Source organism: Theropithecus gelada, chromosome 6, assembly GCF_003255815.1.
Source record: "Theropithecus gelada isolate Dixy chromosome 6, Tgel_1.0, whole genome shotgun sequence".
Classification (NCBI taxonomy): Eukaryota; Metazoa; Chordata; class Mammalia; order Primates; family Cercopithecidae; genus Theropithecus; species Theropithecus gelada.
The window spans coordinates 124740603-124766896 of record NC_037673.1 but is presented as its reverse complement, the minus strand read 5'-3'; the positions used below and the strand labels follow the sequence as shown (position 1 = coordinate 124766896).

At 36.5% G+C, this 26294-nt stretch overlaps 1 protein-coding gene across 1 annotated transcript in view; it reads left to right on the top strand.

Annotated features, from left to right (window-relative positions):
• The window catches only part of FBN2 (fibrillin 2), a 270471-nt gene that overhangs the window by 220798 nt on the left and 23379 nt on the right, over positions 1-26294 (top strand). The window contains exons 37-55 of the mRNA XM_025388372.1: positions 851-1012; positions 1698-1766; positions 2228-2353; positions 3535-3660; positions 4249-4401; positions 6463-6531; positions 7716-7841; positions 8028-8153; positions 8581-8706; positions 10540-10656; positions 12200-12328; positions 12797-12916; positions 16046-16171; positions 16808-16960; positions 17738-17803; positions 18440-18565; positions 19137-19256; positions 20269-20391; positions 20850-20981. Coding sequence (XP_025244157.1) covers positions 851-1012; positions 1698-1766; positions 2228-2353; positions 3535-3660; positions 4249-4401; positions 6463-6531; positions 7716-7841; positions 8028-8153; positions 8581-8706; positions 10540-10656; positions 12200-12328; positions 12797-12916; positions 16046-16171; positions 16808-16960; positions 17738-17803; positions 18440-18565; positions 19137-19256; positions 20269-20391; positions 20850-20981 — 2295 coding nt within the window. The remainder of the gene's footprint in view (positions 1-850; positions 1013-1697; positions 1767-2227; positions 2354-3534; positions 3661-4248; positions 4402-6462; positions 6532-7715; positions 7842-8027; positions 8154-8580; positions 8707-10539; positions 10657-12199; positions 12329-12796; positions 12917-16045; positions 16172-16807; positions 16961-17737; positions 17804-18439; positions 18566-19136; positions 19257-20268; positions 20392-20849; positions 20982-26294) is intronic.

Sequence of the window (26294 nt, the reverse complement as noted above, 5' to 3'; positions counted from 1 at the left end):
TCCAGATATGTTTTGAAGGTTGAGTAGACAGCACTTATTACTTGATTGAATAAGGAGTCAAAAATGATGTCAAAGCTTAGGGGGCCTGTGCAACTGGAAAAAAAAAAAAAAAAAAAGAATCTCCTTGTATTGAAAATGCAGAAGACTGGGAGAGAAGACAGCAGATTTTGTACACGGAGGAAAGAGCATCGACAATTTGATTTTAGATGTGTTAACTTTGAAATAACTATTAGATGTTTAAGAGAAGAAATGAAATAGGCAGTTGGCAGAAGGGTCTAGAGTTCACGGGAGAGATGAGATACAGAACCATAAATTTGAGAGTTCTCAACAAAAAAGTAATATTTAAACCCATAGACTCAATGGAGTGATCTGGATGATAACTGTAGAGATAAAGAAAAGCCTTAGATTAGCTGATCCCTTAAATATTTTCTCTAAGTTTGTTACAGGCTATCTTTTCCAAAACCTGCGAAGTTAGCTATGCAAGTTGAAACTAAACCATTGGATAAACTCATGATATAGATTAATTATACAAAAAAATGTGTTGTATTCGTATTATTGGAGGTCCAGTATGTCCCAAATGAGAAATGTCTTACTATCTTGTCCATTCCATGAGTATAGGAAAATATGGTCTGTGTGGATTTCTAAACATAGGAAAGTCTGCCATAATTGGCTTCCTCTGACTCAATCTCGAAAAAGCTTAAAGCAGGCGATCGCTTGGTAGTAAGGATTAAAAGGAGACTTTCATGTTAATGTACACAATTTGAATTTCATCCTTTGAGTGACTTTTCCCTAAAATGGAGTCCTTACTATGTAAGCAAGGGCAAGTGTAAGCTCCTTTGTTGCTCTACAGACAACCGTGTGGGCAACTGCTACCTGAAGTTTGGACCTCGAGGAGATGGGAGTCTGTCTTGCAACACCGAGATCGGGGTGGGCGTCAGTCGCTCTTCATGCTGCTGCTCTCTGGGAAAGGCCTGGGGAAACCCCTGTGAGACATGCCCCCCTGTCAATAGCAGTAAGTACAAAGCTGAAGAAGAGACAGAAAACCACCTGGTGTCTAAAGATTTGTTGCAATTTTATTCCTGAGCTGGGAGTAAGGAGTGTTTAGTGAGGACAAAACAAAAAAATTGAATTTGGACTACTTTCAGTGATCACACTGAAACCAGTCAAGAGTGTTAAAGGATTTGAATTCCTCTCTTCCTGTGTTTTATCATGATATGTTAAAAAAATAATTTTTAACCGTAATCATGTATGGATAGTACTAATATCAATTCTCCATGATATCACAGATAAAACATATTCCTGATTCTTCTCAAAGGTTATTTAGTTCAGCTTCTTAGGTGTGTTGTATTCCTGAAGTCAATTATAGAATGCCTTAAATTGAAACATCTGTTCTGATATGAACATGAACCAAAACCTGTATTCTCTAAACTTAATTTACTATCTAAAAGAACTGCAAGGGAATTTTTTCTTTAATGGAAAACAAATGGTTCATGTTATTCTACTGTGTATGTGATTAATAAAGTATGATCTTTTATGTAAAATATGTAACTTTAAATGTATATGAAAGGGCACTAAGAAAAATTTGGATACATCCCTTAGGATAAGTATATTGAGCCTGTCATTTGCTGAATGCTTGCTCGTTGTCTCAGCCACTTGGACGTGGGTATCAAACCTCTTATTTTTCTATTGTTTTGTAGCGGAATATTACACCCTGTGTCCCGGAGGTGAAGGCTTCAGACCTAATCCCATAACAATCATTTTAGAAGGTGAGCTAATCCCACTGTCACCCAGATTTAAACAAGGTAAAGAGTTAATTTTAGAGAAAAGCTGGTGGAAAAGTTACGGCAGAGCAGTCATAGCAAGATAATTTAGTAAAATTACAGATGGGCTTTAATTACTAAAATGTTAAACGACCACTTTTATCAAGCAGTAATGATCCATTGCAGTGATTTGATATCTGACTGTTCTGCAGAGAAACTCTTTCCCATTGTCCCCTACCTTGAATAATCCCCAACTTACTTTATTCATTTTCTCAGATAATGGTAAAAGTTCCATGACAAAGCCAAGAAGATACTTGAGCAGAATAAACTTGCCATCTAAGTGTGCATTCATTTGGATGCATAGAAGTCTGCTGATTCTTGCAAGATCACAGTTTTGAAAGATCTAATACTAACTCTTATCCTTCATGAAAGTGTTTGTTTTAAGTGCACTATCTCCCCTTTTGCAGACATTGACGAATGCCAGGAGTTACCGGGTCTCTGCCAGGGTGGAAACTGCATCAACACTTTTGGGAGCTTCCAGTGTGAGTGCCCACAAGGCTACTACCTCAGCGAGGAAACTCGCATCTGTGAAGGTGAGATGAATTTGATGCCTAAAATGCTCAGTGTTGTTCGAAACAAAATGGCTGCCGAGGCCTGGGGGAAAGGCCCATCCTCAAATTCTACAAAAGGCTCAATTAAGACTGGTTCATAGCTTTTTTCTTTTCATATCAATGTGGCTAAGTTGTATGATGATAGACAAATCAATTTACAGCTCATTGCCATAATTCACTGTATTTTTCTATGAGGCTTGATTAAATATAAATTGGGAAAATGGGGTAGTGTGAAAACCTACAATATTAAGTAAGTTATTAGTGAAAATATTGATAAGCATTACATTTTACAAGGAAAAATTGATAAGCTTCAATGTGACCATTAACTTAATATTGATCAGTAATTTTTTAAAGGTTGGACTATATGGTATGAAGAAGTTCAAAGGTTATGCAGCTGCCATTCTTGCTTCCATCCCCTCACCTTATCACATGGTATTTCAATTGTTTTAGGGGCCTGTCTCACCACTAAACTGGGGGCTTCTGGAGGCACGGTCCACATCTTACTCATCATTACAGCTACAAGTTCTAGCTTACAGTAGAATCTCAATATTTAACTGTGAAATGAATGAATCCTTCTAACTGAATATTAAGCATGTAGCGTAATTATTTCCATTTTAACTTTTTTGGAACACGTTCGATAAATGCATCTGGAAGAAATAGGATATAATAAGGAGAACAACCAGCAGCTGCACTGCTTTAAGAATCTCTGAATTGTTACTAATTTGAAAGAAGCTACAAAGACAAAGGCTTTCCCAACCTGCATTCACTTTAAAGTTGGCATTAAAACTTAGCCTAAGTGACATAGGACGAAAACAGGCTTTAAAGAAATTCCAATTGAAGAATGTGAATTACAATTAAAAAAAAAAAAAAATATATATATATATATATATATGTGTGTGTGTGTGTGCGCCAAGGAAATTATTTTTTGCCACTTTAGAATAATTTCTTTTGATGCTTTATATTTTTTAATATGGAGATTTTTTTCTTTTGAAGAAAGGTGTATCTGTGTTATATAAATGCGTATTTGGCATATTTTCTTTATTTCTAAATTTTGCGTAAATAGGGATTTAGAGAATCACCTATGCTTTGTTCAGTCATCTAAGTAATATAAATTCATTGAAAAAATATATTTATTAATTAATGGATATTCTTGCCTACTCTAGATATTGATGAGTGTTTTGCACATCCTGGTGTGTGTGGGCCTGGGACCTGCTATAACACCCTGGGAAATTACACCTGCATTTGCCCACCTGAGTACATGCAGGTCAATGGAGGCCACAACTGCATGGGTAGGTAAAGAACTCTGAGATTAATTACAGCACAGTTGTCAACTTCACACCTAAAGCACTTATGTCTCAGAACTATTGTTCAGGAAGTTTGAAAGTTAAATCTTCGTGAATTGAGATATTTCAGAATCTTGTAAGCTGCTGGCTTAGTATCAAATTTTTGACCTTTGGATATACATTTACATTTTTAAAAGCTTGAGTCTAATGTAGAAAATTTCCTCAAATGTTATATATTCGTAAATTTGTCATCTCCATTCATATAGTGTGAACATTAATATACAAATAAAATAACATTTGAATTTTAATGCTTAATTTTTTTAATTAAATAAATGATTTTGAGAGAAAAACAAATATGTATTAACATTGTCTCCAAAGAAAATTATAAGTGAAATCCTTTATCTAAGGATAAAGGAGAGATGTTAATCTAAAAATGATTTATGTTTAAAGACTTATTTTAAGATAGCTTCAAATGACTCAGAAGGTTTTCAGAGTTGTGTTCATCAGGAAAGCTTGATGTCTACAGCAGTGGGGGCTTCATTATAAACTACTCGTGGATACAAATGGCCAGCTTCTTTGTTTTTCTTTATGTAGACATGAGAAAAAGCTTTTGCTACCGAAGCTATAATGGAACCACTTGTGAGAATGAGTTGCCTTTCAATGTGACAAAAAGGATGTGCTGCTGCACATATAATGTGGGCAAAGCCTGGAACAAACCTTGTGAACCATGCCCAACTCCAGGAACAGGTAAGCACATGGCTCGTGCTTCCGCTGACTGCCGTGTCAGTGATACATGCATACATGTAACAATATAGTCAAAGTGAGTGCGTGCTAAAACTAGAGATGCTCAGTTCCGAAAATATTCAAGAGCATCATATGGCTCTGTTTCCCAAGTGGCCCTCTTTGAGATTCACACGCTAACTTCTGAGACATTATGTTGAATAGGCTTGTGAATCCTGAAAATAAGATCATTGCTGAAGAGTTAGAGTTTATAGCATTAGTCCATTTAAACTCGGTATCTTAAACTATGCTTGTCAATTATTGATTTATTCATCAAACAAATCTTTCTTGAGCAAGTATTGTATGCCACTGTGCTAGACATGGAAGGTGTAATATTTGGGAAAAAAACTAAATTCAAAAAGTTCATTTCTTTAGTTCAGTCATGGAAAATATGCAAAAAGTGTTTTTATGAGCAAATTTTACATAAAAGCAACCCATTGTCAAAATGTGCCTTTACATCTGCTTCCTCAGACATCAATGAAATTTTTAGGCAAAAAATAGAGCTTTTCTTTACTTGGTCATTTTTTTTTTTCACAAGACAGATTCTTTTGAAAGAAAAAGTGAAAGATAATAGAGATAAGACCAAAAATGCTTGTCTTAAAATTGCTGTCCATCAGTTTCTCTTTTATGACCTGTAGAATGGCAACTTTTAATAACTATAGATACTAAGAGTTGAACCAGTAGGCCAAATAAGAAACGGTGATTATATATTAGTTACCAAATATTACTTAGGGTATTTGTATTTAAATGTTTCATTTAATGTGTTGATGAAATGAAATTAAGGAGAGAAATGGTGAAAAGCAACACATAGGCCTTTTTCAGTGACTCGAATTCACTGGTCAAATGGATTTTCTTAGCCTTATCTTGCCATTATTATGTTCCATACAATTAAATAGAAACATTCCTACAGTTCTCAACTTTCAAACTGCATAGTTACAAATTGAAGATCATTGATTTGGGGAATTAAAACGGCACTTTCTTTGTGAGAAGAAGCGAAAGCTTAGATTTGAGAGACAGGTCTGTATTTAAATCAAAACTCTTAGGATACTTATTGTGGAACCTCCTGCAGAGTATTTATCCTTTCTGAAACTAATTTCTCATGTATAAAATGGGAATAATAAATAATTACGGTGACTAATTCATATGGTTGCAGCGACAATTAGGGAGATTATACATATAAATTATGATGTGTACATTGCCAGACAATTAGAAACCATTAAATTGAGCATCTATTGTTTTTCTCCTTGTTCTCAATACTCGGTATATATTGCTGGATGAAATATACAGCATCCCTGACCCAATAGCACTTGGAATATAGTATGCAGTTCAAGTTTTACCTAATACTGTTTTCAGGAGTTTTACTCACTTGTATAGCATTGAGTGTCAGAAGCATTTTCGTCTTGCAAATTATAATTCTTTTAAATTTCCATTGATTTGGTGAATTATGTGTGAGAATACCTCTTATAGTCCCTATTTTATTTCATAATGCATTGTTTTTGATGATTCGAATTTCACGTTCCAACCAGTAGACACAGTAAAATAATAATAATAATAATAATAATAATATTCGTATCTCATTCATTATTCATTGTTTGCCTATTTCCCCTCTACAACATTATTTTTGCATGTCTATACCTTTGTGCACTCTGTAATTCCTTTTTCAGTTTGTACTTCTCTTTTTTAAATCTTTATGTATTGGATGTTTTCTAAAGCTCTGCGTATCAAAAGAAAAAGAGTATTTAAATATCTAAATAAACATTTTGAATCTTATAATGATTTACTTGCCTTCTGATAGTAGAGCAGTAAAAAGTTAATGAGAGTAATAGAAATAACAATGATAATAATGGTAAAGAATGCCTAGATCCACTCCTAGTAGAAGCTGGCATTGCTATCAAATAAATATAATTGAAATCAAAATGTCTGGTTGTGAATAATGTAAAATATATTTGTTTGTGAAAGTAATACAAAATGTTATTTTGAAGGAATTTGAGAAATTTAAGAGTGCATTGCTTTGTTTATATTTTAAAGCTGACTTTAAAACCATATGTGGAAATATTCCTGGATTCACCTTTGACATTCACACAGGAAAAGCTGTTGGTGAGTTTTTCCAGATTATGTTTGTTTTAATACATACATGTATCATTCTGTAAAAATATCTCTTTTTAAAATTCAAGAGTACCGCAAAACATAATAATCTGGATTCCAATCTAATATAGTTATATAAGAGAGAAATAACAGGCTTACAGACTCTAACCAAGTATTAATAATGATACTCCATCAGCATAGTCTGGTGATTGGGTTATGGTAGTTATGTGACTATCTAAATATTTGCCACATCCACCATGCTAAAGCTTCAGTTGTCCTTGTCATGCACATTGTATTACATGACTCTAAATAATCTACCTTATTTTAACCTTTAGTTGCTATTTTCTTAAGTACATTTTTAAATTTTTGATGTATTTTTGCAGTTTCCCTTTTTACTGGTCTAAATATGAATTTGCAGACTTATTTTTCATATTAATTAATTCCTTCTAAATGTACATTGTGTTACTCACTCTAGTTTCCTTCCTCAAAGATTCGGTAAGCAATGTCTTTTTTTTTTTTTTTTTGAGATGAAGTTTTGCTCTTATTGCCCAGGCTGGAGTGCAATGGCGCAATCTCGGCTCACTGTAACCTCCGTCTACTAGGTTCAAGTGATTCTGCTGCCTCAGCCTCCCAAGTAGCTGGGATTACAGGCAACCACTACCACACCCGGCTAAGTTTTTGTATTTTTAGTAGAGACAGGGGTTTCACCATGTTGGTCAGACTGGTCTCAAACTCCTGACCTCGTGATCTGCCCACCTCAGCCTCCCAAAGTGCTGGGATTACAGACGTGAGCCACCACACCTGGCCTAAGGAATATAATTTTAAGTCTCCATTATGAGTACATGATAAAACAAAATACATACAATGATGAAAGCATAGCTTTTTAAACAAATGACTAGCAGCAGTTAGGGTAACCTGAAGAAGAGGTTTGATTGCCTAGGAAGTTCATTTGCTATATTGACTCTGAAATTACTTGGTATATTTTATCAGCTACTTACATTTTTTCCATCACTGTTTCTGTCTTCTGGTATATATGTTTTTATAAACCAAAAAAATTATCCATGCCAGTATATAATTGATTTTTGTGACACTGAATATTTGTTCTCATCCCAGGGTACATGTACCATTATTCAAGGTTATATGGTAAGTACATTAAGCAGAACAACTTATATTTGACCAAATCTGTTCCATTTCAGACATTGATGAATGTAAAGAGATTCCAGGCATTTGTGCAAACGGTGTATGCATTAACCAGATTGGCAGTTTCCGCTGTGAATGTCCTACAGGATTCAGTTACAATGACCTGCTGTTGGTTTGCGAAGGTAATCTGAATAATGTATGTCCTTTATCCAGTATAATTTAGTATACATAAATAGCATTTAGATGGTTTCTGATTTTTACTATTTCTTCTACAATTTTTCAAGAATTGATCATCAAAGTGTGACGTGAATGTAACGCTAATACAATAATAAAAAGGACTCCTTAAAATGGAACTGTTACTCTTTCAGATATAGACGAGTGCAGCAATGGTGATAATCTCTGTCAGCGGAATGCAGACTGCATCAATAGTCCTGGTAGTTACCGCTGTGAATGTGCCGCGGGTTTCAAACTTTCACCCAATGGGGCCTGTGTAGGTAAGAAAGAGGCTGACTCATTCTTTGGCACTGAGCAAAGGATTCCTTAGATTTCCTATCAAAAAATACTTCAAGAATAATTTCAGAAGGATTTTCTCTCTCAATCTGTTCACTTATAGTGAACCTATTTCACCATATCTTTTATTTTGTTAAGAAAATAGGTCTCTTCAATGGATTTCCCCAGGATTGGACCTAAAACAAAATAATATCCTTGAGATACCAAAAAAACATAAATAATTGCATGATTAAATAAAGAGGGTTGGATAAGTTAAAGCCTTGTTCATTTCGATTCAGCTATTGTTATGGTTCATTTTCAGCCTGTCTGTAATAATTAATAGCAGATTAGAGAAACACAACTGTGAAAAATGAAGAAATCTTAATAAAAATCAGATACATGTAACGTGTTTTGTTTGTTTGTTTGTTTTAGATCGCAACGAATGTTTAGAAATTCCTAACGTTTGCAGTCATGGCTTGTGTGTTGATCTGCAAGGAAGTTACCAGTGCATCTGCCACAATGGCTTTAAGGCTTCTCAGGACCAGACCATGTGCATGGGTAAGAAGGACATGTGGCTCCAGGGAGTGAAGTGGGGCTGGGACTCCAGAACAGGTCACAGTTCCATCAAGTGCCATGACTAACTACTATGTGTCTGTCAGAAACAATCTTGCAAAAAATTAACTAGGTCAAACTGTTTAAGTCTTGATTCAGTATAAAATTTGCAAACAGGGACATACTGCAATATGTTCTTCAGTTCAGTGATTCACAGCTTTTTCTCTAGAAGATGTTCACATGACTTGATATGCACTCTGAGTCACTTGGGCTTGTGTGGAACTTACCATAGCACCCGCTGCCCTTTACGTTCATGTTTCTCCTCAAGACACCATTTTGGAATGCAAGAGAGTAGTAAGAGTGACAGCATTAAACTTAATAAATGTATACACATATGCACATACTTTTGTAAAACAAATTGTTGAATACATGGGATTTATGTACATATTTTCTGTTTTATCTCTTAAAAATCGCTTCAGGAGCCAATATAGCCAAACTCTTCAAAAATTCCGAGTAGCTAATGTAATGGGTAGTCAAGTGATAATAGTGCTTAGTGAGTTCTTGCTGAGCTGATGATTAATAAGTTTTCAAAGACAGATGGGCTGGATGCCATGAAGCTGGGACTGAGTATAACCCCTTAAGTCTGATGTCAGCCATTGGCTCTGCCTCTGCTGAAGAGTTTTCTTTCTGTGCTTTGCGCTTGAAGGGGGAAAATCAAATTTAAAACTTGGCTACTTATAATTAGCATGTTCTCAGTGTAGAAAAGGCTAGGGCTGTTCAGCTACTCTTTTGATATTCAAGATATTATCTATGTGAATATTAAAATCAGATTTCAGTACCACAGGACTGGTTTCCTTCATGACACATTCATACAACAGGGAATACCTGGAGTGTGTCTCCAGGTTCATCCACTAAGAGTCCTCCTCCCTTTGGAATTCTCCCATAATGGCAGGGAAAATTCTCTAGGTGATGCTTATACAAAGGAATATACAGGATCTGGTCTTATTTGCATGAACTCCCTAAGAATGCTTGCTTATACATGCTGTTTCTTGCCATACTCCCAGAGAGAGTATGATTTACCAAAAAAAAAAAAATGTGAGATTTATGATTCAGAAATTCTTACGGGAAAGATCTGTCTACTCATAACAATTCTTCCATGATAAAAACTAGTCGGATTCTTCAGTAAGACCTCCCTTATACAGACCTTCCTTCCTAAAGAACAATACCAACCCCCACCCTTTTTTTGGTGTAGTAGAGTTTCAGCAGACTGGAATTCATAATTGGAGGAGTCTGCTGTCTCATATGACAGATGACCTTTCTAAGTATTTTCTTAATTCAGTTTTTTTGAAGGCTAATAGTGAATTCTAATAAACTTCAATTTGGATTTCATTACTTCATACAATTAAGTAAACTAAAGTTTATCTTTGTTTTCCCACTCAAATTAAGGGATTTAAATTTCTGGGTAAGTGTTTATAATGCCTTTTATAATGAAACAAATTGTTTCAATATTTTAGAAGATCAGTTTTATTTATAATTATTAAGCAGACCTGCTCATTAATACATCTCTGCCAGGAGGATGCTCTCCTAGGCTATGTCTGAGTATTATCTGACACAGTCAGTACCTGTTAAACTGTATTATTTTCTTATAATTTTACAATTTTGATTTCTTGTAATTTTGATTTTTCTCTATCTCATACTCATTTTCCTCAAGGAGATATGAGTTCCTAGTACTGAATTAGGAAAATCTAAATAATTCCATAGTTTAAACATATAAAAGGGTTAATAGCCTATTTTTTTCCAGTTAAAAATTTAATTTTTTGAGCCAATATTTCTTTGTAGATGTTGATGAGTGCGAGCGGCATCCGTGTGGAAATGGAACTTGTAAAAACACCGTTGGATCCTATAACTGTCTGTGCTACCCAGGGTTTGAACTCACTCATAATAATGATTGCTTGGGTAAGTACTTCATTCAGTCTTTTATTGCTTCTATTTCATTTCCACACAATGTGCTGAAATAAAAAACAAAACTAAAGACCAAAAAAAATTATATTACTAAAATTGCAAATATGTGCCAAAAGATATATAATATCATTGACTGGTTACTAGTTAACTGATACCACAGTATTGGCCTAAATTGTCACAAGACAATATACGCTTGAACCCTTTTGTCAGTCAACCAATCAATTGAGGAAAAAAGGTCATTCAGATCACAGTAAACATATTGGGACTGATTTATGGTTTGGGGTATTTGTATTCCCTTAATGAGATCAAAAATAGACCATTGTCTCAATGTTATTATAAGTATTTCATTTAAATCCATTCTGGATTATTTACATTCAAGTACCAGTAGCCGCCTACTTCCACTTGTCATGGCTTGACATTTCATTTTCCATCAGCTTTTGAAGCCAAGATGCCTTCCCCTACTCCAAAAAAAAAAAAAAAGAATGGTGACTAGGTTTCTAGATTAGCCCTCAGAAATCTGTCCTATGCGCAGTACAGGACTTTAGCCTTTGGCCCACAGCAACATACAAATGTGAAATGGAAACTGATAGTGAGTGAGAGAGGGTCCTGAAGTAGTTGGAGGAGAGAATAAGAGAAATGACAGCAAACGTTTATTCCTTGTTTACCGCGTGGCAGGAACTGCATGGGTAGTTTACAGCATAATGTGTTGTATTTTGCATGGCCCTGCAAGGTATGTGGAAGAACTTAGGTTTTCTACCATTGTGGGACTATATCAGAGCTCATCCCCACCTCCTCATTTAACCCAACATAAGTTCCTCTCTGTTTTCTTTATTTTTCAAAATTCCATAATTGTGAAAGAAAATAGAGCTAATTGGACATTTTATTCAACTGCTGCCTTCTTGACTGGTTTCTTAGAGCCTTTGTACAGTCAGGGAGAACTAAAAAATACGGACATGGCTCTGATCAAAGTACAATCTTCAAACAACCCAGGGAATTACCCAAATGTAATCAACCCTAAACTTAAATGAAAACTTAACAGTTAGTGTCTTTTTTCTTTAAATTATGTATTATATCAGCAATTCCAGTGTTTTTAATATCATTGATTTTCTTGTAATAAATAAGCTCATTTATTTGTTCTCTGAATATGGTCAACTTAGCTCCAGGTAAAGTATCTGCAAATTAGGCAATCAGATTAAATCACACATATCCCCCAGCCTGTAGGAAAATAAATATTTTTCAGTTAGAAAGAATGGAAAGCTTCACCTTAAACCTTGGTTTTTATCTGGTTCTAAATTCATGAGTTATATTAATATCAAAAATGAAAAAAAATGTATCTTTATGGTTGAAAAATAGTAGGAATCTATAGGATCCTATTAATTAAATGATCCTTACGATATGTGCCATTTTTGTCTGTTGATAAGGAATTGTAATGTGGGATTTCTTATAAATGCAATAAGTATGTTTTTAAGTAGTGACTTGTGAAACAATATACGTGTTAAGAGCTCTTTCTGAAAAACGGACTCCTGTTTGCTTTCAGACATAGATGAGTGCAGTTCCTTTTTTGGTCAGGTGTGCAGAAATGGACGGTGTTTTAATGAAATTGGCTCCTTCAAGTGTCTGTGTAACGAAGGTTATGAACTTACCCCGGATGGCAAAAACTGTATAGGTAAGTATCTAAATAACAAGCAGTCTTTATGGTGATGTTTTTTTTTGTTTTTTGTTTGTTTGTTTGGTAAAATGATGATGCGTACCTCCCCTCCTTTCACTTAAGAATTCATTATATTTCATTTAATCATCAGATCACATGATCAAGATAAACTGTGATGGAAAATTTTAGTATAAGGTATCAACAATGGGAATGTCTCATAGGCAATGTTTTTACTAGGGACAGAGCTTGAGGCTGTCCATGTCTTAAGAAAAGTAGGCAAAGGAAACAAATCAAGAAAATTAGCCACTTGCCAAATAGGAAATACCCAAGATGTCGGAAGAGTATCTCTGGGAATATGTGTTCATGGTGACCCAGTAGATCAGAGGACCTGAGTTGAGTTCATGTTAGTATCATTTGGCAGACAGATAAATGTATGCAACAATTATCTCATGCTTAAATTATTTTTTCTCTTCTTTTTCTCTAAAGACACTAATGAGTGTGTCGCCCTTCCTGGCTCTTGCTCTCCTGGTACCTGTCAGAATTTGGAGGGATCCTTCAGATGCATCTGTCCCCCAGGGTATGAAGTAAAAAGCGAGAACTGCATTGGTAAGACTAACATTTATTCTGAGGCCCACAAGTAGCTCAGTATAGTAAGACATGGTGAAGACTCTGGAAGCATACTAAGTGCAACCATTGCAAGTATGCTGACCTAAGGAATTAAACATATCGCTGCCTATGTCTGTTTTACTGAACCATCAGAAATGATGGTGAGAATAAAAAACTTGGGGATGTAGGATTTTTTCATCACCAGAAGTCTAATGCTAGTCAAAGAATTTTCAGCATACGCTAATCTTTTTTCCAAATGTCAACAGAGACTTTCAATGAATTTAAAGAGCGTCTACAAAAATTGTAATCTTTGACACCCAGGTTTAAAACAGCTATTAAAGGTGTCTAGAGTCTTAGAAATGTGAAGCAGAAAAATCTCGACAATGCTGTTGAGACATTCTTTTCCTTGGGAAGGCCTCATGTCAGAGCAGAAAATATTAATCCATTTGTCATAACAGATGTTTTCCTGTTGAAACTCTTCCAGCACACACGAACTCTGTAACCGCATCAAAAGTGGGTCCTTGAATTGCCTAGTGGACATGATGAAGTCCCACTTTTTTTACAGTTCACTTTATTTCACTTTTATACAAATCATTTTTTACAGCCTCGTTGAAATTCAGAAGCACCAGCATCTTAGTGTGGTTTTTCTAACATGAAAAGATGCTAAGGATATTTTTTTGCCTTTGAGTTATCCAATTTTTTATAATTCTGTCACCCTTGGCAAGATTCTACCTAAAGATATATCATTCTACTGTTCATATTTAAAGGAATTAAATAGGGCAGAAGGAAGCAGTTTACTTCATAGAATTGAATTATTCTTCAGACCACATAATTAGATATCATGAGTATCCCCTAGTCATTCTGAGTTGTATAGTTCATTATAAGATTGTCTAGTGTTTTTAATACTTAAAAATTAATAAACAATAATACTAGAATCATCTCAGTAAGAAGTTTCTTGAAAAGTTTAAGATCCTGTTGTTCTTCCATTTTCTTTTCTCATGCTCAATCTTGATTCTTCTTTGTCTCTGTGATCCTTCTCTTTATGGAATGATAATTAAAGTAGTGTGTCAGCCACTAGGAGGGAAATAGAAATACATATGCCTCCTTGTATGAGGCAATCTTGGCTACCTTTCCTCTTAATGAAAGTATGGATATATTTTATTAAGATATCATATATTATTATTAAGTTTCAGAAATATTTCCTTTTCCTTTATCTGTCATTAGCAATGACACTAGTTTGCATCTCTGAAAAAATGGTTTTAATTTATTACTTTTTTTTTTTGAGATGGAGTCTTACTCTGTCACCCAGGCTGGAGTGCAGTGGCACTATCTTGGCTCACTGCAACCCCCACCTCCTGGATTCAAGCAATTCTCCTGCCTCAGCCTCCGGAGTAGCTAGGATTACAGGTGCCCACCACCATGCCTGGCTAATTTTTGTACTTTTAGTAGAGACGGGGTTTCACTATGTTGACCAGGCTGGTCTCGAACTCCTGACCTCAAGTGATCCACCCGCCTCAGCCTCCCAAAGTGTGAAAAAATGTTTTTTAATTAACTTACTTCACTATAAGAAGATTTTCTTCAGACTAGTACCCTTTCTACCAATGTTTCCCAGATGACATTCTAACATGACCACACACACACACACACACACACACATCAATATGTGTATACATACCCTGCACAGATATAAATTCATTCCTACGTTTAGTGGGTATTACAGTGAACATTTGGCACCTTTCTAGGTGCTGGAAATACAGGAACATCATCTTTGCTTTGGGGTAGCTTGCTACCTAAGGGGAGAGACCTATTTTGTAAATAAACCTGTTCTGTGAAGACGTCCTTATAATACAATGTGACAGACACTGTACTGGAGGTCCATTCAGGAGATGGGAACACCACAGGAGGTTAGGGATCATTGTGGTAGTTGTGAGAGGGTAGCAGTTCAAGAAAGCCTGTCACAGAGGATAGATGACTGTCTAGGTCACTCTTAAGTGTTGGATAGGAATTTCCTGATCAACCAAAGAAAGAGAACGGAAGAGGCTATTTGGAAATGTAGGTAGCATGAGCAGAATAAGGAGCACAGAATGGCTGGCTCAGAAGACTGAACTCAGGCCTGTGGTCAGTGTGGAGCCATTGCAGGAGTTGTTGTATTTTTTTGTTTTTGTTGTTGTTGTTTGAAGGGGTAGGTTGGTTTCTGCAGTTTTTTGTCATTTTATAGAAGGGTTGTGATGACTCTTTTGTTAAACTTCTCCCAACATGAACTGAGAACTTGTATGTGCCAGATACCGTGCTAGAAGCTGAAGGTTCAACCGTGAGCCAGACAGACATGTCATGTCCTCATGGAGCTTACATTCTAATGTACCTGAAAAGTAATATTTTTTTCATGTGGTTAAAACATTCCATTAAATAAGTACTTCCCACAAAAAATGACGGAAAATCACTAGTGAGGCACGCATGCTTATTTATTTTCAGGAAGTGTTCTGGGGAAGAGGGGAAATGATAACTCTGTCAAAATATGTCTCAGCCCTCCAGTTCCATAGGCACAGATTTTCAAATGTTATCAGATGGATGTTTTAGAAAGGCACCCCTGGTGGCAAGGTGACAAGAAGAAGACAGGGAGATGTAGACATCAGTTGAGAGACTGGTGGCAAATGATGATGGCTGTGGAAGTCCTGAGAAGGTAGAACTGGCTGCCACGTTCTGCTTACATGTGGAGTGAAAAAAGGAGAGAAATAGGGGTGACTTGGGGATCACAATTTGGATTACTGAGAGAGAGATATCAGGGAGACGGGGACCAGTTCGTAGAACATTTGGCCACATGGAGCCTGCAATGCCCATGAGACGTGGAGTTGTTCATGTCAGGTAGGCAGGTAGACATACATACACCACTAAAGATCAAAAACAGGAAGGTGGACATGGACTTGGGACTCTCTGGCACATGGTTGGTTGAAATCGAATATAACTTTTGACTTCTGAAGCAATAATAGTTTATTTTTATGAATAAATTAAACATACAACATAATGTCATCTCTTGTCTGAAATATCAACTGGCTAGTGGACTGTGATAGTATGGACAATTGTTTATTTTCAAGTGTTGAATGACTAATAAATACTCCCCCTGTTCTGCAGATATAAATGAATGTGATGAAGATCCCAACATTTGTCTTTTTGGTTCCTGTACTAATACTCCAGGGGGCTTCCAGTGCCTCTGCCCCCCTGGCTTCGTACTATCTGATAATGGACGGAGATGCTTTGGTAAGATTTGGAATGACTTCACTGTCACAGTTCACCCTTCGAAACTTTAAAGCTGGATTGTAAACCATCATGCTGGTATTAGTCCTGACAAAATAAATGTCTATGCTAAAATACATCTGCAAGTTAAAAATTTAGGTCTCAAACATACGCAGTGAACAATTTTTAAGGTACTTTGAATTACTGCCACTGTTTCTATATTTTTATAAACTTTTTTACTAAAAGAAAAATTCTTATTCTGATTTATCAGAATGACTATGTTAATTTTGTTGTTGGCATAGCTTTTTTATATATTGGTGTATGCGTTGCTTTTGGTGTGATGTAACTTACTGAAAGTTACCTCAATTGTTTTTCTTAGGCTATCACACAACAGTGAGAAAAGAGTGGAAATCATTTTGATACTGAGCATGATTTCTCGAATTTCCTTAGCACATTATAAAAATATTTTAAGCATATTAAAAAATTAAATAATTTTGTAGCCAGGTCAATCTAAATTGGCAAATGAAATCAGCAATTGAAGATTTCCAGACCTGTCTTAACTGTTGATCTAGTCTGCATCGCGTGTTCTACAATGAGAAATGTTCTGTCCAAACAGTGTTACAAAATAATTCCATCTGCAATATTTGCTTTTTTGATTAGATACTCGCCAGAGCTTCTGCTTCACAAATTTTGAAAATGGAAAGTGTTCTGTGCCCAAAGCTTTCAACACCACAAAAGCAAAATGCTGCTGTAGTAAGATGCCAGGAGAGGGCTGGGGGGACCCCTGTGAGCTGTGCCCCAAAGACGATGAAGGTAAGAGCAATGACATCAAACAGCACTTTGTGTACCAGTTTTTGAATATTTGCCAGAGTGGCTTTAACCATGTAATTTATGAATATTTTGAGGGTGAGGTCATCTCCTTGCATATAAGTTTTGATGGTTCATTGAACAACCTAGCCTGAGAAACTTCTTTCAGCTTTTGAATAAGACATGTGTGAGCACAGGTGGTGTTACCCTTTTATTTCATCCCCCACCTCCAAAGTTAGTATTACTTGCTTTCAGAAGTATGAATTTGAGAAGTCCAAGGCAGGAGAAAGAAGGGAATGGAAATTATATTCCGAGTTGCTGCAGGAGTCCTATGTGGGCATTGTATCGCAGGCCGTGGCTCTCAGAATGTTACATTAAATTCTGAGAAGCTGAGTCAGCACAATGGCCCTTTACAGGAAAAGATCAATAGCCTCAGGTCTCGTTGGCATGCATAAATTATAGGATAAATCCCAGCAAACTCCAACTGACTTGGCCTCTAGGTTAGGGATAGCTTCTGAGTGTGATGGGCAGGGAAGGTCTCTTTAGCTGCTCAGCTTTAAATGAACAAACAGAAAGAACCAGGAGCACTGAGCAGGTGGCACCCTAGAAGGTGGCCTTCACTAAATATGCTTTTGAACTAAATCATAAAAATAAAAGACTCTTGTTATAGACAGCTTTGTAACGGAAACGTAAGTGTAATTTCATGTATATTGTTCATCCTTTCTTAAGTTCTCTGATAATTTCAAGTCTTCAATAATGGAGAATTTGTATTTTTCTTTGTAGTTGCATTTCAGGATTTGTGTCCATATGGCCATGGAACTGTCCCTAGTCTTCATGATACACGTGAAGGTGCGCTTTGATATATTTTATTTCTGTATTCTTATTTAATACAAACATATTATTTTACATTTATTTTATAACTCATGCTAACTTTTGTATATAACATATAGTATATTGTATTTAATGGACATATATAACCCTTATTTTGTGTCATATACGTTATACATATATCATAAGACTATATCATGATATATGAAATACATTACATATTTCTCTGACAAAAGAAGTATTTACAACTCTGTGTTGAATAGACATACACAGTATTGGCATATCTTTTAATTTATTTATTTATTTATTTATTTATTTATCTTGAGATGGAGTCTCACTCTGTCACCCAGGCTGGAATGCAGTGGTGTGATGTAGCTCACTGCAACCTCCACTTTCTAGGTTCAAGTGATTCTCCTGCCTCAGCCTCCCCAAGTGGCTGTGATTACAGGTGTGCGCCACCACACCTGGCTAATTTTTTTTGTATTTTTAGTAGAAATGGGGTTTCGCCATGTTGCCCAGGCTGGTCTTCAGCTCCTGACCTCAGGTGATCCACCTGCCTCGGCCTCCCAAAGTGTTGAGATTTGTAGGCGTGAGCCACCACGCCCAGCTGGCATATCTTTTTATATGAGGAAATTAACGGGCAGTTCTATATTTTAGATGTCAATGAGTGTCTTGAGAGCCCAGGCATTTGTTCAAATGGTCAATGTATCAACACCGACGGATCTTTTCGCTGTGAGTGTCCAATGGGCTACAACCTTGACTACACTGGAGTACGCTGTGTGGGTGAGTGTTGGCTCCACACTATAGAGATTTTAAAATTCTATTTTATTTCTCATATTCAGTAAAAGGTCTCTCAGGCACCCTGGGTGATGTTAGGATTTACAAATCCGGGATAAATAGCTAGTAGTGGCACCTTCTTCACCAGTCTTACATTTTCCAGTCAGACCTGATTTACGTGAAGATGGAGAGAGTTACCAACCTCTGTCTTCAACCAAACATACAAAATCTTATGTGTCCTAGAGACTTACAGTTGCCAAAATTTCTCATTGGACATGAAATCCATTTTACTCTATGCTCTTCCATGCCTGCTTTTGAAGCAGAAGACCACATCCTTCTTCTGAATTTGTCATCTTTAGGGCAAGTATTGTTGCCTGGGGGCCAGAGCATTGCACACTGATCCTTCAGATCCTCTGCACTGCATAACAGCCAGCCAGCCAAGGCCCAAGGGATGCCAGGGTTACATGTGCCCTTCTCAGATCCTGGAAATGGGTGAGGGCCAAGCATGGGTCTTCCTGGGCATGCTCCTGTTAAACTAAAATGTCTTTGTGGCACTTTCTTGTTATTCTTTTTTCAGATACTGATGAGTGTTCAATTGGCAATCCATGTGGAAATGGTACATGCACCAATGTTATTGGGAGTTTTGAATGCAATTGCAATGAAGGCTTTGAGCCAGGGCCCATGATGAATTGTGAAGGCAAGTGATCTGTGTCTTAAATGTTACTTCTTCTTGACATACAAAGTTTTTAATGTCTCGATATTTATTTATATAGTTTCTGATATTCTGCTGGTGAGCATATGGTGGGCTTTTTTGTTTTTTGGGTTTTTTGTTTGGTTGGTTGGTTTTTAGTTTTCCTTTAGTACAGTTACAATAGCTGCTGTAAAGCCCTTGTCTGATCATTCCAGCATCTGGGTCATCTCAGGATTGGCATCTCTTGATTGTCTATTCCCTTGAAATGGAGTCACGGTTTCCTGCCTTTTCAGTATATTGGTTAATGTTGGATTTATATTCTGGATATTGTGAAAGATACGCTTTGAAATCAGTTATATTACTCTGAAGAATATTTATGTATTTGTCTTAGCAGACAGTCATCTCTAGTAGGCACAATAGCAGACTCTCAGGCTTGAGAAGGGCGATGGCTCATCTATCAGTTTGTTAAAACTTACTCACTAGCATTCTTGATTTTGCCCCACACATGCATAGTACAGTCATGCCACTTGAGCTGACAAGATGAAAAACACATAGTGTTTCTCCTTCCCTGGCCTTCTTCTTTCCAGGGTTCCCCTCTCTTTAGCAGACTTGGTTGCCCTGAGATTCCCTCCCCTGGTTCCTCTGGATGGAATCTCAGAAAGTTTCTACTGGAGAGTTAGCTACCAGATGACAGCACTGCCAGGCCATGGTCATCTGGAGGGTAATTTCAGAAAGAAAGAAGCCAAATCAATGTGAAATTACTCCCTACTGGTGGTTTGCTCTGACTTTCAGCTCACCACTAAAAACTTCAGGTAGTTTTTATATTCTTTCCAGAGTTTATAGCTGTTATTTTTGAAAGATGAGTTTGTTAGGTACTGAATTCTGCATACCAGATGTGTAATAAGTTCTACTATTCCATTGCTTTCTGTATGACCGCCAAGTAAATGACATCAACATCTAGTTATATAAATAATTAGAACTCTAAGCTGAGCACATGCCTATCCATTTCTTTGGTCAGATATCAACGAATGTGCCCAGAACCCACTGCTGTGTGCTTTCCGCTGCATGAACACGTTTGGGTCCTATGAATGCACGTGCCCAATTGGCTATGCCCTCAGGGAAGATCAAAAGATGTGCAAAGGTAAGGCCACAGACATGGGAGTAGTTTGAACCTTATTTGTCATGCTGGAGATACATTTTAATAATTTTACAGTTCTCAACTAATTTCTTCTAGAGCTTTACAGAAATATACATATGACAGCATTTTGCTAGTGGATTTCCATACCTAGATAACAAGACACATGATGGTATTTTTGTAAAATCAAGTCAGAGATAAGGTGGGTTGAGAAGCCCACTATTGTCACACTCTTGGATTCTTATTAAAGCAAAGATTGCCCTTCCCTGAACTTCTTATCACTATGAGCAGTACTGAAACTTACTCATCTGGAATATAGCCAGTAGCTGACAACGGCTGGGCTTCTCCTTTCTCTGTCCCACCATAAGATTACATGTTAAGTGTCAGAAGACCACACCTATGACTTAAAAGTACTAAACTACAGCTTGCTCCAGATAATTTCCTATTTTTGTTTTTTGTTCTAGATCTGGACGAATGTGCTGAAGGGTTACATGACTGTGAATCTAGGGGCATGATGTGTAAGAATCTCATCGGCACCTTCATGTGCATCTGCCCTCCTGGAATGACCCGAAGGCCTGATGGAGAGGGCTGTGTAGGTAAGCGGTAAGGGAAGGTGTCTGCTTATGTAATGCCTCCACTCGCAGCCTACTTAATGGCACTACTCCCACCTCATCTTAACTGCAAGCGAACTATTTTTCCAGATGTGTTAAGGCAGTGGTACAGCTAGCTTTCTTCTATCTCAGGGTCTCTGCTAATATAATAGGTTCTGGATTGTGGCACTTATGCCTGCTCAAGAATACCTGCCCTTTTGATTTTTCATATTTTAAAGAAAATTGTAAATAAAACTATATGTATTCTGTAGGTACATATGTAACCAAGTAAATATATAGAAAAATATTTAAAAAGATAAACTAGGGTGGTTCTTCTATTAATTCATAGAAGGAATTACTGCTAGGGAAGACATTGAGATTAGAAGTAACTAGTCTGAGGTGATTTTAGATTTAAAATCTGTCAACTTTAATTTTTTCACAAAAGAGTGAGTTTCTGAACTATTCTGAATTACATGTGTCATAAAAAATAATATATGCAACAAATTATAATTGGATTTTTTAGTTTCTTTTCTTCATTTGTTAGATATTTCATTCAAATACAGTACTTAATAAAGTTAAAAATAGACCTACATAGATGTAGTTATGCAGTGGTTCTTTCAAAAACACTATTCTTCCAAGATCTGTTATCTCAGAAGATTAACCTAAACTCCTAAGTCATAGTGTGTGTTCCTCCAAGTCTAGCACAGGGCAAAATGCTAATAACTATGTATAGAAGAAAGGAAATCAGCATTGTTAATCATCCTGTCTTCTTACTGTACATGAAATTTATTTTCATTTATTTCTCTTTTAATTTATTTGAATGTATGTATGTGAAAAAATAATGCATTTATGTGCTGTTTAATCAGAGATTGGCTAAAATACTCAGAAATGTGTTTTAATTTTTAGGCATATAAATTTCTTATTTTTATAACTAGCTGAATTTTATATTATACTATCTTTATTACATTTGAAGATGTGTTTTTGGGGTGGAGGGAGTAAGCACTGTGACCAGATTAAGAACACAGGTTTCTGGTTGTGGATCTGTCATAAATGATCTAGATGACTTGAAAGTGATTCAGTTCCCTGTTCTTCAGTTACTTCATCTGCATACAGTGAGAAACCTAGTCTGCATGATTGATAGGAGTGGTGGTGGCGTGTGTTGGGGAAGGGTGTATCTGCTCTAGCTCTAATCTGTCATCCTCTGAACTTACTTTTTCAAAGAAAAGACCCAGGGCAGCATTCTACACTTGTATTCTTTTCATTGTTAAACAGCACTACAAAAGGTACAGGTTCTGAAACTTTTCTGATCCTCAAGCTTTTCATTATACCATGCTGACAGCTGAAATATCGGTCTGAAAAATTTTTTTGATCATCACAAAACTCTTTGTAGAACACTTTCATGCAAACAATATGTTTTCACAACTAGCAATTCCAGTTTAAAAACAGCAAAAATATTATTACAAACAAAAAGTATTTACAAAAGTCAGGATGAAAAATAAAGCCACAAAAACAATCAATAAAAATGCCAATGCATGAAATTGGAATCAAACAGAATTAGCCAAAAAAGTCGATTGCAGCAGAAACTAAAAGCATTACAGTTAAGGGAATTAAAATTATGCAGGAAATCTAAAACCTCTTTAATGAAAACCGTAAACCTAATCAGAGATGGAAACTTGACTATGCAATATATTATGCCTCAGTAATTATTTCCTAAACAAATAAATGAATCAAGAAATCTGATAAGTAGAACATTGTTTTACCAAGATCATTAAATTTTCTTCTTTAGACTTTGGCAGACTGTCCCAATTTTTGAAAGTTTATCCAACCATCTTTGATTAGAAGATCATAGACATAAGCAAATGAGAAAAGTATGGAGTGTTTTTGTAGACCCATTTCTACACTGCAGTGTGAAGATAGGTAGACACAAACGAGAAAATACTGAGATGCTATTTAATTATCAACAAACTAGTCTCCTAGACATGGCAGCTGCCAGAGGTGTAGCAGGAAGAGGAGAAGCAGCAACTATCAGAGATTCTAAGGCTTTAAGAACTTTGTCAGAGACACATGACTCCCTAAATTACCTGGAAGCCCGAGCGTAGTGCCCCAAGGATAGAGAGCATGACAGATTTGGTGAGAAGATGTTCATACAACAAATATGAATTGAAACTACACATTAGGCCCAGTGTAGCACCTGTGACCTGCTACACTATTTTTCAGCAAGTAGCTGAACTGGAGAAAATTGTTCAAAGATGAATAATTACAAGACCAGTGTAGCTGAAGTTTGTGCAGGAGAGTGGCATGAAGTGGGTCTAAAGGTAGGCAAATGCCTTGGAAAGGAATTTGGTTTTATGCCCAAAGTGTTATGGCGGAGTGACTTGGAGTATGGGCCCTGGGGATGGACTATAAATGTTAGCAATCTAGGTTCATATCTGCTAGCTCTGTGACCCTGGGCAAGTTGGCTTAAATACGTGCCTCAGATTCCTCATGTAAAAACAAATAGGAATTTTGAGCACAATTTCATAGGATTATTGGGAGGGTTAAATTTTAAAATTCACGTGAAACCCTTAGTACAGTGCTTGGCATAGAGTAAAATTTCAATTAAGTATTAGTTGTTGTTATTTTCTATTTTACATTTTTAAAGATATCTGGCTGCCTTATAGGTAATGGATTTTAAGGAGGTGGTAGCAGAAACAAGAGTTTCATTTAGGTGACCATCTTAAACATCCAGATGAGAGAAAAAGGAGGCTCAGATTAGGGCCACCGTAGTGTGGAAAAGGAGTGGACAGATTCAGAAAATGTGTTGGAAATAATCAACAGATTGGATTGCTGATGGATTGATTGAATATGTATAAAAGGTAAGTCCCAGGATTTTTGCTTGAGCAACTAAAGTAAATTAGCTTACTATAATAATTTACTTGATGCTACTATTAGCTGATATAGAAAAGATTGTAAGAAACAGGTTTGGTTGGGGACACAGAAGAATGAAAGTTCTATTTTGGTTGTGTTCAGTGTCAGATACGTACTAGATTTCCAAGTGGGAATATCAAGTCAGCAGACATATTCATGAGCCATAGATGTAAATTGCTAGCAAATAGTGTTTGAAAAATTATGGGATTGACTGAGAACACCAAGAGAGAGATCCTGGAGAGTAGAAGGAGCAGGGCTCCTTCCCAGGAGACTGGACTCTGGTTGTTCCAGTATTTAAAGTGACTAAAAATAGTAGGAGACTAAGAAAGAGTAGCCAGCAAGATAGGAAGTTCTCCATGTCCGTGTGGTGTCCTGATAACTAAAGTGGCCGTTTTTGTATGATGCTACTAAGATGCAGAGTAACATAGAGTTGTAATTAGATTTGGTGACTTCTTCAGGAAGTTTCAGTGGAGCACACGATATTAAGGAAACAATCAGTGATAAGGAAGCGGAATTTATTGTCATAGATCATTCTTCCAGAAATTTTGTTCTGAAAAGGAATCAATACATATGGCAGCAGCTAGAGGGGTAATAGGTGAATAAGAGAGTTCTTTGTATTGTTTCAAGACGAAAGTTACTAGAGAATTTATGCTGAGGGAATGATTCCTTGAAAAGGGAGTATTGTGAAATCTGGGAAGGCAATCTAGAGTACCAGTATAAGAGCTGGCCTCAGAGAAAAAACAAAGATAGTTTAGCTGTTGGAAGAGGACAAAGAGTTGAAAGTGAGGGTACAGCCAGGTGGTTCACAGCGGAGAGATGTCTGATGTGTCTGAGTGTGTGTAGTGTCATTTTAGAAAATGGGAGTGTGAAGATACTAAGAAGCATAGCAGGATTGTTGAGGGAGGATCACGTACCCATTTGAGATTTGAGTCTTGAGTCTTGAGTCTCATTAAAATGAGGCCTGTTTTCCTCTAGCCTGTCATGCTGCACTGGATTGGACATAGAGTAGCTAGAAGTAGGGGCGCATTGGGCAAGAGTGATGGACAATGGAAAGGTCAGTAATTGGCAATCCTGATGCAGCCCACAAATTATCAAAGGGTAGAAAGTACAATGCTGGAAATCAACATTATTTAGATAGAGCAACATCACTCCAAGATATACCCTATTGAAGTTACAAATTTCAACAGAAAAAAAAAAATCAGGCCTTTTTTTTCAACCTCTTCTCAGTAATTCTTAATGCCAATGTCAATAAAGCAAAATTAATCTAAGAATTTGAAGCACAAATTATGTACTACAGCAGAAGCTTTATTATACATAATCAAACTTGGAAGAACTCAGGCAGTATATGCTGAGTTCTTCCAAGAATGCTTTTAGTTCAAGAGCCCTTTTTGAGAAAAAATCATTCAGACAAATCAAATATAATTCAAATCAGGGTGAATTACATTAAGGATAGGATTAGATCAAGGCAACAGACCTTGCACCCTCAGATTCTAGAAATAATAAACTAAAAACCTTTTTAATTCATAACTCATTACTTTTGTATATACCTTTAAATTTCTGAAGTAAGTGGTTTTTTTCTCAAATAGGAAAATAAATCGCAGGAGGCACATCATGGTGAATTTCAAACCACTAAGAAGAAAATGAAAATCCTTAAAACTTCCAGAGAGAAAAACCAGATTTCCTAAAACTGAACAGTAACACTGGGTTAAAATAAATAAATAAATATAGGAGCAATATTTTGAAAGCATTCTAAGGGAAAATAATTTTGAACTAAAATTCTGTATTCAAATCAAGTATGAAAACAAAAGAAGACATGGTTGGAAATCTGTTTTAGAATACGTATACCCCTCTTAAATAATTACTGAACTACATATGCTAATTTTTTAAATTAATTCAAGAGGAAGCAATAATGTAAGTGGAACAATGGTCAGCCAAGAAACCAGTAAGCCTCATTAACAAACAGACGCTGATGGCACACTAAAAATTAACAAACCAAAACTTCTAGATAACATCAACATGGCAGGTGGTTCAGGGAGAAAGCAGAGATAAGGAAATTTATGCAAAGGTGCTTACTGTGGCCCAGAGCTTTCAAAACGGATACTTCTTGGCATTGATAGAAAATTATTCATTAAGGCGCCAAGCCTGTAATCCCAGCACTTTGGGAGGCCGAGGCGGGCGGATCACGAGGTCAGGAGATCGAGACCATCCTGGCTAACATGGTGAAACCCCGTCTCTACTAAAAAATACAAAAAACTAGCCGGGCGTGGTGGCGGGCGCCTGTAGTCCCAGCTACTCGGAGGCTGAGGCAGGAGAATGGCCTGAACCTGGGAGGCGGAGCTTGCAGTGAGCCGAGATCGTGCCACTGCACTCCAGCCTGGGTGACACAGCGCGAGACTCCGTCTCAAAAAAAAA